General features: G+C 41.5%; 1 protein-coding gene across 1 annotated transcript in view; it reads right to left on the bottom strand.

The window, feature by feature from the left end:
• The window catches only part of LOC120755370 (ras-related protein Rab-10-like), a 32,191-nt gene extending 20,773 nt beyond the window's left edge, over nt 1–11,418 (bottom strand). Inside the window, exons 1-3 of the mRNA XM_040070201.2 lie at nt 11,241–11,418; nt 5,184–5,244; nt 1,904–2,042 (exon numbers count right to left, since the gene is read on the bottom strand). Coding sequence (XP_039926135.1) covers nt 1,904–2,042; nt 5,184–5,244; nt 11,241–11,418 — 378 coding nt within the window. The remainder of the gene's footprint in view (nt 1–1,903; nt 2,043–5,183; nt 5,245–11,240) is intronic.
• Nucleotides 11,419–12,937: the final 1,519 nt, after the last annotated feature.

Here is a 12,937-nt window from a genome sequence, read left to right as displayed (position 1 = left end):
AGTTTCAGTAAACCTGCTATCATACTGTTTGCTGAGCTAAATCTTTGTTAACCATGAAACTGTACAAACAGTGCCCTATCTAGCTGGGACTTTTGTTTGGCCAACAGAAGAAAGGCATATGCTTTTCTTAACAAAATAATAAAACAGATGTGTTAGTTTAAAGTCTGTGCAGACAAGCCAGTAAGAATATTGTGTCATCAAATCTCCTTTGTAACACATTACTGAAGTTAGGCTCTGTTGCCACTAAGATTTAAGATGGCTCTGAGGTCAAGACCAATGATGTACTAGGTCACCAGAGTAATGTTTTTAAAAATGAGATAATGTGAATATAATGTTTTCCTAAGGGTATAAAATATCCCATGTATATTACTGGATATACGATCACATGTACTTCATTAATTCAGCTGTATACCGGAGATGTGAAGAGAGAAAATAATGCATTTGATGCATTTATTTCAAGCCTCCTTTCCCAAGATGAACTCTCCCATCCATCCCCACCAAATGACAAGAGTATTTAAAAACCTGCCTGAAACTTTACTTGATTTTGATCAATGGAGAGCACTACCTAGCTTGTATTCTTACAGTAACTTCCGCAAGCATACTAACTACAAACTTCTGTGCTACTGCTGAGGAGCAATATCTCTGCTCCCTACAGCCTCCTCAGGAGGGGAAGTAGAGAAAACAATACTGATCTTGTTTCCCTGGCATCAAGAGACAGGACACAAGGGAATGGCTCAAATTGTGCCAGGGATAATCAGACTGGACATTGGGAATCATTTCTTTACCGAGCCAGTGGTCAAACTCTGGAACAGGCTTCCTAGGGACATGGTCAATTCCCCAAAACAAATTAAGAGGCATCTGGACAATGCTCTTAATGAAATAATTTAACTTTTGGTCAGTGCTTAAGTGGTCAGGCAGCTGGACTAGATGATCACTGAAGGTCCCTTACAGCTGAACTATTCTATTCTATTCTAAAACTGCCTTGCCTCTAGCTAATAGAGAACACAACAAGAGAGACCTACTGAAAAAGACTTGGAATATAGGATTACAGTCAGCTGAATGTGTCTAAGGGCTTGCCCACTCCTCCCTCCCTTCACATTGTTTCCAGACATTCTTCTTCTGGCCTTCCTACTGCTACCTGTTTACTTTACTCCAACCCCAGTAAGACTCAGACCTCTCTATGAGCCTCTCAAACTCACTACTAGAGCAGAAAACCCACTCAACTTCTTTTGCTCCTTTGTGTTAGTTTTCTACCCCATTAGGAAGTCAGAGTGAAGCACAGAGGGCTCTGACAAGCTCCAGTGGGAACACATACCCCATCTGGCAGCCATGTGCCTGCTGAATCACTTCCTATGTCATATGAAAGCACGTATTTCTGGCTTCAGCACCACGAGCAGCTGAGCTAACCAAACAGCTTACCACCCCACTTCCTCTTGAAATCATCCTCTCAAGGAATATCCAGCAAGGACAAAGAGGATATTTAATTTCTTTGATCCTGGGATGAGGTAACTACACTGAAGTAATGAAATTAGGAAAGGGAAATCACTGGCTGTGATATGGAATTTTGATACGGAATCTAATTAAAATCCCAGGATGAGCTCATGCAGACTGATCTATGTATAGCCACACTAGTGACAAGAGCACCATAACTCAGCATGCAACAAAGAAGGACTGGAAGCTGTGTTTTAGAAGTACTTCAGAAAATATCAACATGGGCTTGTCTAAATATAAACCATGTTCCAGTTTCAGATGACAGTAATTCTACTATCATACTGTGTGCTGAATTAAATGCAAGAAATTCTGGTTAGAAACATACAGGAACAAGAATACATCTCATGCAGTCATTTAAAATGACACATTAATTACTTTCATTAAACAATTAACCACTGACAGATATATTTACCTCATATATGTCGTTCATCCAGATTGTTATACTTTGAAAACTCTTGAGATTTGTGATGTCATACACGAGAACAAAGCCTTGTGCACCACGGAAATAGCTGGTACTAAGTGTATGGAACCGTTCCTGGCCAGCAGTATCCCTGAAGACAATTGTAACAAATCACACACACACAAATAAACAAACAAACGAGAGATGATCAAACAGACAGAATTCCCAAGAAAGATTACTTTACTTTAAGGAGTATTGTCCAAATTTTAAATTATGTACTCTAACATGAAAGGAAGAAAAAAAAATCACAGATGAGAGAAAATCTGGGTGCCAGATATAGCAATGAAAGAAATACAATGGAAATTTATTCTGAATAATACAGCCTTACTAGGGAAGCCAACCCAGTGGCTGAAATCTGAGACTAATGTTAAGCTCACCATTCCTTCTTTATATAAATAACTCAGGTGATAAGAAAACTCAGATATCAGACGTCCCCATATTCTGACAACCTCTTTGTAAACTGTGATACCAACAGCAACCTGGTTTAGATGGAAGAGCAGGTTTTGGGAAAAAGCCATAAAATACCCAGACACAGAGATTCTTACACATAATGCCAAACTTGAGGAAACAAACACAAATGGGATCCCTCAATCTGCTTCAGGAGATGCTGGCTACAAAGTACCACACCGGAAATGTTTCTACACTAACACACCAAGCAAGAGGAACAAAGGAGACAAGCTCCAAGCTTTGTCCCAGTCCCAGAAACTTGACATCCCTGGCATACATGAAAACTGATGGGAAATAAAATGAATAAGGGAGGTGCATGCCCAGTGGAAGCAGTTAGGTGACATGGAACGAATACAGAGATTCCGTTCACTACTGCAGGGAAAAAATCTGTCTGGTCAAAGCTACACTGAAGCTGACAGAAACATGGGAGAAAATAAAAAGTTTTTCAAATATATGAATGGCAAAAGGCAGTGTAGAAATAACATCAGTTCGTTAGAGGATGAGGATGGTAACATCACTAAAAGGGACATGGACAAGGCAGAGGTGTTAATGCATTCTTTGTCTCTTGTCTTCAACACAGATGACAGACCAAAGAGGTCTCAGTGCTTTGAGCTGGAGGACCATGACTGTGCGAATGATCAGATGATCAGCTCCCAGTCAACCCTGAAATTGTGTGGGATCTGCTTCTCCAGCTGGATCCCTACAAATCCATGAGGCCTCACTGGATTAATCTGAGAATTCTCAAAAAGCTGGCTGATGTCATCACAAAGTCTCTCTCAGTTTTTGAGCAGTCTTGGGAGTCTGGAGAGGTCCGAGCTGACTGGAAGCTGGGTAAAGCTGTCACAATTTTCAAGAAGGACAAGACCCTGGAAGCTACAAGCCTGTCAGTCTCACTTCAGTGCCCAGTAAAATAATGAAAAGTACTATTCTGGGAGATACACCTGGAGGACAACACAGTCATTGGTCACAGCCAGCACACCAGGCCAAAGTCCTGCTTGTTGAACCTGATTTCCTTTTATAAAATGGTAATCCAGCTAGTTGATCTAGGAAAGTCAATAGATACAATCTCATTGAACTTCAGCAAAACTTTTGATACTGTCTCTCACAGTAGCTTCCAGACCAAATGTCCAGCACACAGCTGGATAACCATGCTGAACAATTGGTGAACAACTGGCTCACAGGTCAGGCACAAAGGGTTACAGTGAATGGGGTGACACAGGCTGGGGCCTGGGCACTAGAGGGATTTTGCAGGGCTTCATCCTCCACCCAGTTCTCTTCAACCTTTAACCACTTTCACTAACCACTGAGATGCAGGACTCAAAGGATACTAAATGAGTTTGCCAATGACACTAAATTAGGAAGAGCTGTCAACTCTCTTGAGGGCAGAGAAGACCTGTGGAGAGATCTTGAGAAATTAAGAGGATTGGGCAATCAGCAACTGCATGAAGTTTAACAAGGGCAAGTACCAGATTCTGCACCTAGGACGGGGCAATCCCGGCTCTGCGTACAGACTGGGGGATGAGATGCTGGAAGGCAGGGCTGCAGAAAGGGACGTGATCCATGGCAAATTTAACATGAGCCATTGTGCCCTGGCAATCAGGAGGGCCAGCCATGTTCTAAGGCTCATCAGGCACAGCATCACCAGCCAGGCAAGGGAGGCTGCTCTGCACTGGGATGGCCTCACCTCGAGTGCTGGGGGCAGTTTTGGATACCACACTAAAAAAAAGACATTAAGCTCTTAGAGAGCATCCAAAGGAGGGCCATAAGAATAGGGGAAGCCATACAAGGAGTGGTTGAGGTCACTTAGTTTGTTCAATCTGGAGGAGAGTGAAGGGAGACCTCACTGCAGCCTACAACTTCCTCACAAGGGGAAGCAGAGGGGCAGACACTGATCTTTTCACTCTCCTGACCAGTGATGGGACGTGACGACGTGGCCTGGAGCTGAGTCGGGGCAGGTAGGTTGGCTGCTAGGAAAAGGTTCTTCACCAGAGGGTGGCTGGGCACTGGAACAGGCTCCCCAAGAAGTGGTCACAGCACTGAGCCTGACAGAGCTCAAGAAGTGTCTGGACAATGCTCTCAGGCCCATGGTGTGATTCTTGGTATCTGTGCAAGGTCAGAAGTCAGACTCAGTGATTCTAATGGGTCCCTCCCAACTCAGTGTATTCTATGATCCTATGAATTATCCCTGAGAAAGCTATAAACAACCCTCTTATATTTTTGCATTAAAGCCTGAGATGGAATAACTGCAGATCCAATACTGGTCAGATAATTCATATGTAGATTTACTCCTTGAGAAGTTAAATACTGGTAAATAGAGATAATCTTCAGTGTTAGATGCCTGGAGTGCCAGAAACCCTACGTAGCCTTTAGAAAAATTTTCAAACAAAAAACCAGTGTACACTCCCAAAGATGCATCTTATCAAAAGTCATTTCTCTCCGTGATCCTTTTGAACAAACATTGGATGGGTAATGAAATGTAACATCTTCTTGCTTTGTCATTTTCCTCAATGTTCTTATACAATTAAATATACTTTATATGGATCATAGATCTGCACTTGTTTGTATGCTGCAAGCTTTACTGCTATCACAACCCGGTGACAACCCTCTTTTCAACTTACAATAACTGCTGCAAAAAACATACTCTCCTATGCTAAATTCAAATTTTAAAATTATCTAGCAGAAGTACCTGCACATTGTGAAGACAAACAAGTAAAAGTAGATGAGATTTTTTCTTGTCATAATGCAATTTAGTTGGCTTTCTTTTGTGATACTAATTAAAACTTACCATATTTGAAGTTTCACTCTTGTATCATTAAACATTACTGGCTTCACTTTAAAATCAATGCCTAGAAGAAAAAAGGAAAATCTGTAACATTTCTCATAATAACACGGATTCCCTTTGAAGATTGTCTCTCAGCTCTAGTTATCACACAGTTTCAAAAAGAAAGTGAAAAGGAACAATACCGTAGAAAGAATAACTAGCCAACCACATACATTCAAAATGGAAGCTGTAAAAGGAAATTATTCACTGCTAAGTGCCAATACATTGCACAAATACAATGCAAAGCAATGCCAATAACAAGCAAAGAAGGGGCATGTCAAAGCAATGGTGAAGATACTCTGAACTACAAGTATTACCACGGACTGGCAAAGGGATGTGACAGCAGTTTCATGGCCTATGCACAACAGTACATCGTGCAAATACATCGTGCTGATTTTCAAGAGCATGGCATCTATGAATGGGAAGGTAAAAATGCTTACAAAGCTGTCACACGTGCAACACAATTTTTCTGTCCTTACTTCCAAATCCCTAAAAAAAGTATCCAGGGTTAAATGAGCAGAAATAGGAATTGGCTGTGCGCATTAAGTGCAAAGACAAACACACATGGGATTTAATTCAAAATGAAGAGCATTGGCTCTACAGCCTAAACCATATCCAGAAAGCCAATGTTAAGAGCAAGTATTAACACTAAAAATCAATGCAGAATGTTGCCTCTACATACACTACAGATCCTTCCTCAAAGACATTTGCCTTATGATTTATAGTGTTTTCCTTTATTAAACTGTCAAATTAGTACTTCAGATATGTTAGATGATACCTAGATTTATGAGGTGTTGAATTTCCAGTTCTAAAATTAGAATCTGCCAGCTATCAGCTGCTATCTTAGAGTGACATATTTTTGCAGAGTAAAGCATTGTTTCCCCTATTACTTCATTGCTGAAGTTTGAAAAACCATTTGATAATTTCCATTATTGCTTTTTCCCCCCACTGAAATACAATTAGGCTCTTTTTGTCAATTATAGTAAATGAAGTTAAGGTAACATTGTGACAAGCTGACCATACTGTATGGGCAAAATTCCATAAGATCAAACTATAGCTACTTACAATTACAGTCTTTTCACCAGCAGTAATGTCATTTGAAGGAACCGGACAGATTGAAAAATCATAAAAATTTTAAATTAATACCACTGTACTGATTTCCATGAGAATGTGCAAGCCAAATTACTTTATCAAAGGAAAGCACCCATGGCAGCAAACCAAAAATGCAGAGGAAATGCTCCCTTCCTTTGTACTGACAGATGTATTGTGCACAAAATTTTGACAAGTGCACTCCCACATGCATGCACTCACATGCACTTTCAGTGCTATTAACATTTTTTGTGTGTATGTGGTAAGGGAGTTGAGGTGGAATTTTAAAATTACTATGATAATCATGTCCTTCACTTGATGAATTTTCATTGAAGCTTCAATGAAAAGGAAAGATGAAATAATATAATTGGTATCTGTAATTAATATTACACAAAGCTTCCTTGATGGAATTAATAATGTCAGAAGAAAATGTAATTTAAGTAAAATTTGCTCATGTAAGGTGAAATTCCAACGTGATGGAAAACATTTGCTCCTGAAATTCGCATGGTTTTGTTTAATTATCTGTATCATTTCCTACAATTGATGTTGGAGCAGTTGAGAGGGACAGAGTGTAGACTGGGAGGCTGGAACATCACTTACAAATAGTGCATTGGGAACACAGCAAAAAATTATATTCCAGACAGGGATTCCCAGAACTATAGGGAAAAGTTCTTAGTTGACATACATTTTAATAATAAATTGCTATAAGCTTTTAAAAAAAAAATTGTAAAAAGGGAAGCAGAGTGCTGAATCAGACTAAAACTTAATCTAAATTAAAATCAGGCATATTGACTTCTTAAGTCAACTTCAAAATTTATTGACCTAAAAGGTCAATGAATGTTAGTGAAAAACAGAAGTCAATATGTTCTGCATGCATGAATTGTTCATGTCTTTATATGAAATTTCCAGCAAACTTAGCAAATTGGAAAGACAGAAAAGAAAAATGAGATACACAATGCCAAAGACAGCTCACGGATTTCAGATGCTTTTAGGCCTACCTGGTATACAACATGATCAACATAACAAAGCAAGCATTGATTACAGCTCTTGAGATAAATGTTATTGGAATGCAACAGCATGTGCTTGCTTCTTTTAAGCTGTCAAATAAAACCAAGAAGGGGGATGCCGGGTGCAAGTTCAAATTCTGGTTGTTGTTTCCAACTTTTATAGCCAGGAAAATTTATTTTCTTTATATTTCAAAGAGTAAATAATGCTCATATTAGGACTGAGGCACCTAAAAGACAATTAAGTCTAAAAAGCATAAAAATAGTCAGCCACAAGGTAATTCAGCTGTGAAATGCCCCTCTCTTCCCTCCCTTTGGCCATCTGTCAAAGTCCTCTTCAAAGAGGTCTTTTCCAGCTGCCCTGGACAATTGCAGCACACTTTTCACCCAAACAGAGCTGGTGCGTTCCTGACAAAAAATGCTCAAAACCACGTCTATCCAGAGAAAATGCAAGTTTGAGTAGCTTAGTAGGATGCAACAGTGAAAAGACATGGACAGAAGGTGGTGAATGCCCATGTGCAGGTTCTACTCAGCCCATTGCCTTTCATGCAGCATCTCCAACTCCAGAAACAGGGAAGCAGTTCCTAGCAGCTCCTGTGCCCAAACTGGGCAAGTGCCCAGTGAGACGTGGTGGGCTGAGTTTCCACTGTTACTCCTAACCCATACTTAACCCCTCCTAGCTGCTGAAGCATTACTTGCATCAGATTCTTTTCTGAATGTGCCAAGAAATGTCTGAAGCAGAGAGGTGTCTTGAGCAGTCCCAAGGACTGATAATTCCTGGTTTGCTAAGAAAAGCAACTCAAGGGATTAGATGGTTTGCTAGGAAAACAAGAGTGACAAAAAACCCAGTCTTGTTAAAAAACCAAAAAATTAAGATGTAGATTGCTACTGGTGCTCTTAACACATGGCACATTTACCTTCAATATGGTTCATTTTTTGTTGATTACTTTATTCCCTTCTAAAATAAATACCAGGGAATCTACATAGACTTTTTAATCCTAATACTGAAGTTGTACCACTTTCAACTATGACAGATCTGGGAGGACTCACAGCCCTGCAGAAATGTTTCCTACAGAAAACACATGTGCTGGACGACCACAGCGACCATAATACTGCAAAATAACCTCACAGCCTGTGAGATCACAATTCTGTTCACTGATATACAAGGAGGGGTTTTTGGTCATAAACCTTCTCTATGGCTTTATATGCAATACCATTGTTCAAAAAAAAGCATTCATTCTTTATAATCTATTCATAGTACAATGCATTCACCTTATGATGCGTATAAGTTTAATCAGAAAACTGTTAACTGCTTACAGTTTATCCAAACTATGTAATTGAAGAGGAGGAAGGGCACCCAGCCTTGAGTGTTTAAGTGCTGCATTAAAAGCTTTAAACAAAAATTTACTGTGGATGTATTTTTTGCATTTTCTCATAAAATACATCTTTTTAGAAGGTTCACTACTACTGGAGCCTACTACAGAATACTTGCCCTTTTTTTTTCCCCCCATTATAATACTAGGATTTCTCCTAGTAACACAAATCTGTGATTCATGATGACATAGAAATTAGACTTTCAACAACCTTTTAACTTCTGTGCCTATGACCTCTGCCACCAAGGAAGGTGATGGCACATGATTTTGTCAGGGAACTCAGGAAGTTGCAAGAGTGCACAGCCAGGATAATCTTCCCTCTACCCAAATCACAGTTTCAATTGGACAGGAGAAAAATCACCAGACATTAAATGCAGATGAGCATTTAATAGGCTGTACAACAGACAGGGATCATTTGACTGAACTTTTATGAAACAGGCATCCAGATAAAAGCAGTTATTTGTTCTGACAGTATCAACAGTGAGGAAGGAGACATCACAAACTGAGAAAACACTATGTGTCTTCTTCCTCTACATCACTAGGACATCCTCTCCGTTGCTGCTGTCTTCATGACAGCACTCCACTTCCAACATTACTCTTTTGGAAGACACCACACATAATCCCATTTGTTTTCAAAGTCCAAGCTCTAGAACACCTGGTAAAATGGAATTAAATGGAACATAGTATTTCAGAAATAACTTTAAAAATACATTCAGGTAACAAATACCATGTTTGGATTATTCATTTATATTTCAGATAAGAATTTTTTTAAAAAAAGTTTTTAAGTATCTTGGTAATAGGTGTCGCTAATGAAACCGAATAGAGTTAATCTTAGTCCATAAACTGTCATAAAAACCATTATCTTCACTAGTCCTTGTAATAGTTCAAGTCACAACTTGGGAAATACATTCTTAGTATCATCACCATATAAAGGTTTTTTGAGTCTGCAGCAGACTGAATCAGGAGTAAAAGAAATTATGTCATAAAATAATAACCTCATGGTCAGGAAAGCAAAACAATTATTTATTTTTATAGCCATTCTTTGGGCTTTCTTGCTAAGCCTGGCAAAAAGTTGCCTGTTATTAGGATCAATTTCCTGACTTTACTGTTAGTTGTGTTCTTCCCTCTTTGTCTGTGCTGGTTCCAGAAACTGCTTTGTAAGAAACGGCAAGAAAATAAAAAAAGTGGTTAAAGTTAAACCATTCTTAATGCGGGCAGGTCAAGTCATCTCGTGTACATAAAGTATCCCTGGTCCAACTACTAACACAGCTACTGTCTGGTATTTTATTCTGTTATGCCAACTCCTCCCAGACTGAAAGATGCGTAAATAAACCATGCATATTCCAAAAGCAGGAATACGCAATTTCCTGGCATATTTTAGTTTTCTTTTCAAGGTCAAATCAAATCAAATTAAAACAAAGCAAAGAAAAAAATATTCTTACACATGAACTCTTAAAAATTAAAATTTCCCAATGAGAATTTGGGAAAATGTCCACAGCAAATCAAACCACGGCACACACATAACACATTTTCATGCCAGAGACAAGGTTTTCAGCATGTGGACAGTCACCCTGCCATTCCCCATGGCTCAATGGGCCTGGGAGTGTCAAGAGAGCAGGGAGCTCCCCATCACCTGCCCGCTGCAGCGTGTGGTGCCAGGGCAGAAGTGACATGGTCTGCCAGGGTTAACTATTTCCATCACAGCAACAGGTCTGCTTTAATCATCACACGCACCACTAACTACAGCTGAAGGTATCTTTATACCATTAAAATTATAAACACAAAGTTAAAGCCCTTTCTAGCCTGAAATACTGATGACCTGGGCTTTTTACTGACATCTGACAACTCCCTGAGGCTGGTACCTGAAAGGAGGTTTTAGCCAGGTGGGGATCGGCCTCTTCTGCCAGTCAACAAGAGACAGGACAAGAGAAATTAGCCTCAAGCTGTGCAAGGGAAGGTTTAGGTTGGAAATTAGAAAGAATTTCTTCCCAGAAAGCTCAATTAGACATTGGCATGGACTGCCCAGGGCGGTGGTGGAGTCACCCTGGAGGTGTTTAAGACTAGACAAGGCACTCAGTGAATGGTCTATTTGACATGGCAGTGTTTGGTCACAGGTTGGACTCGATTATTTCAGAGTCATTTCCAACCCCGCTGATCTGGGACTCCGTATTGTTTCCTCTGCACCTGCACAAATGTGCAGTAGCAGGGCCTCAGTGGGCAATAAGAAACCCACTGAGAGAAACAGGTCTTCACAAGTTTACACCAGGAGTAGGTTCCCAATGCCCAGACAAACAGCAAGGACAGTGTAACGAGCCAGCACCTTGCAGTGGCTCTGGAGCCAGCGTGACATGTGTCCCGACACCCCGTCAAAAGCTTAAGCTGCTGTTCGCGTCTGCACACACGAACTGCTCAGCGCAGCGAGGTTTGACACCTCCCAGCCCGGCTCTGCCGCTGACAGCGCCGGTCTGGCCGTGTGTGAGCCGCGGCACCTAGGAGGGGAGGGCGAGGGGCAGCAGCGAGGCGGGAGGAGGCGCAAGGAGCCGGCGGGCACTCACCGATCGTGGCCATGTACGAAGTGGCGGGAGAGCCGGCGGGAGGCGAGCCGGGCTCCGTGTACCTGCGCACGATGGAGGTCTTCCCCACGCAGGACTCTCCGGCCATCACGATTTTCACCAGCAGCGGCCGCGGCTCAGCCGCGCCGCCCGGCCCCTTCCCCGGCCCCAGCCCCGCCATGGCGGGCGCCGAGTGCCGGCCGGGCCGGGCCGCGCCGGGGCGGGGCGGGAGCGGGCCCGGAGCCTCCTCAGCGCCGCGCCGGCCACTGCCCCGAGCCCGCGCTATGAAAATATGCAAAGACACGCTTCTGTTTTTCAAGAAGTTTCATCACCAGGGAGGAAGTGGGGAACTTTCACAACCCCCATGATGCTTCCCTCGTGATGTACAGAAATAAACAGTCTGGTTTGACGTTGCTTCCTAGCCTTAAGTCAGAGGTGGAGGAAACAGGTTCTATTGTCATCTGACAGTCAAAGTGACCTGTAACACATTAACCAAAAAAAAAAAAAAAAAAAAAAAAAAAAAAAAACCACACACCAAAACCAAAAAACAACCAACCAAAAAACCCCCACCTGTATCTACAGTGTAGGCTTGCTGCATGTGTGTCTGGATGTTTTTACCAGAATCCCACGTTGTCCAGGTTATAAGGCCCGTGGACATTTGCCAGCATGCACACAGAACTCCTCCAGTGTCATAAATTTAGGAACATGATATACTTGAATGAAAACTGCTGATGTACGTTTACAAATATTCGTGTCTTTTCTAGGCCTGCAGTGACTTCCCATGGGATTTGACACTGTCACCTTCAACCCTTCAAGTGACAACTTGATGAGTTTATGTATCAGAGCTTTTTGTGGAGGACAATTTATGACTCAGTGAGCTCCACCTAGCATGGTTCAGAATTACAGATGCAGGACCATCAAGGTTGGAAGATGCCTTTGGGATCATCCAGTCCCATCATCAACCCAGTGCTGCCACTGTAACCCCTAAACCACTAAACTGTGCCACCAGCACCAGATCCAGATGCTTCTTAAATACCTCCAGGGATGCTGACTCCACAAATGTCCTCTTATCAAAGGCCAAGTATTATTTCAGGCTTATGTCCCCTTCACCCCTCATGGCAACAGGCACCTCAGCTTGCCAGTATCGGTGACCTCTAGGACTTTGTGGTAGAAAATCTCCAAAGGTTGTCATCAGCCTGTTTCTCAGTCAGTTCAATTTCCTTCATTGATGGAAAAATGAGAATTTCTGCTGAGAAATAATGAGTAGGAAACAACAGATGAAATCAACAGCTGAGTTCGGTGGGCTTTTTAGGAGTGACCTCTGAGATGTGACTGCGTAAGAAACCCAACACTAGAAAAGAAGGCATCAGTTGAAGTGTTTCCATTAGTGACGGAGTAAACCTGTGTATTATTGAGTCTGAATACACTCTTGACTGACTGTTGATGGAAAATGTTGAGCCCACAGGACACTTTCAGGTGACACATCACACTATGAAGGTGTTTTGGGAGCCTGGCCTGGACAATAAAGCAGCAGGCATGTGGCTTGCTTAGTTCAATAAAGTAAAGGCTAGGAGGGAATATGGTTACTCTTTGCCATAGATTCAACTAAAATGAATAAAAACAAGCTGCATAAAATAAAAAATATATAGAGAGAATAGATAGATATACACTGACCATGAATATGGCTAAGCCAAAATTTG

Source organism: Hirundo rustica, chromosome 1 (assembly GCF_015227805.2).
Source record: "Hirundo rustica isolate bHirRus1 chromosome 1, bHirRus1.pri.v3, whole genome shotgun sequence".
Lineage (NCBI taxonomy): Eukaryota > Metazoa > Chordata > Aves > Passeriformes > Hirundinidae > Hirundo > Hirundo rustica.
The sequence above is the reverse complement of the archived record's forward strand: the minus strand, read 5'-3'. Positions and strand labels throughout refer to the sequence as shown.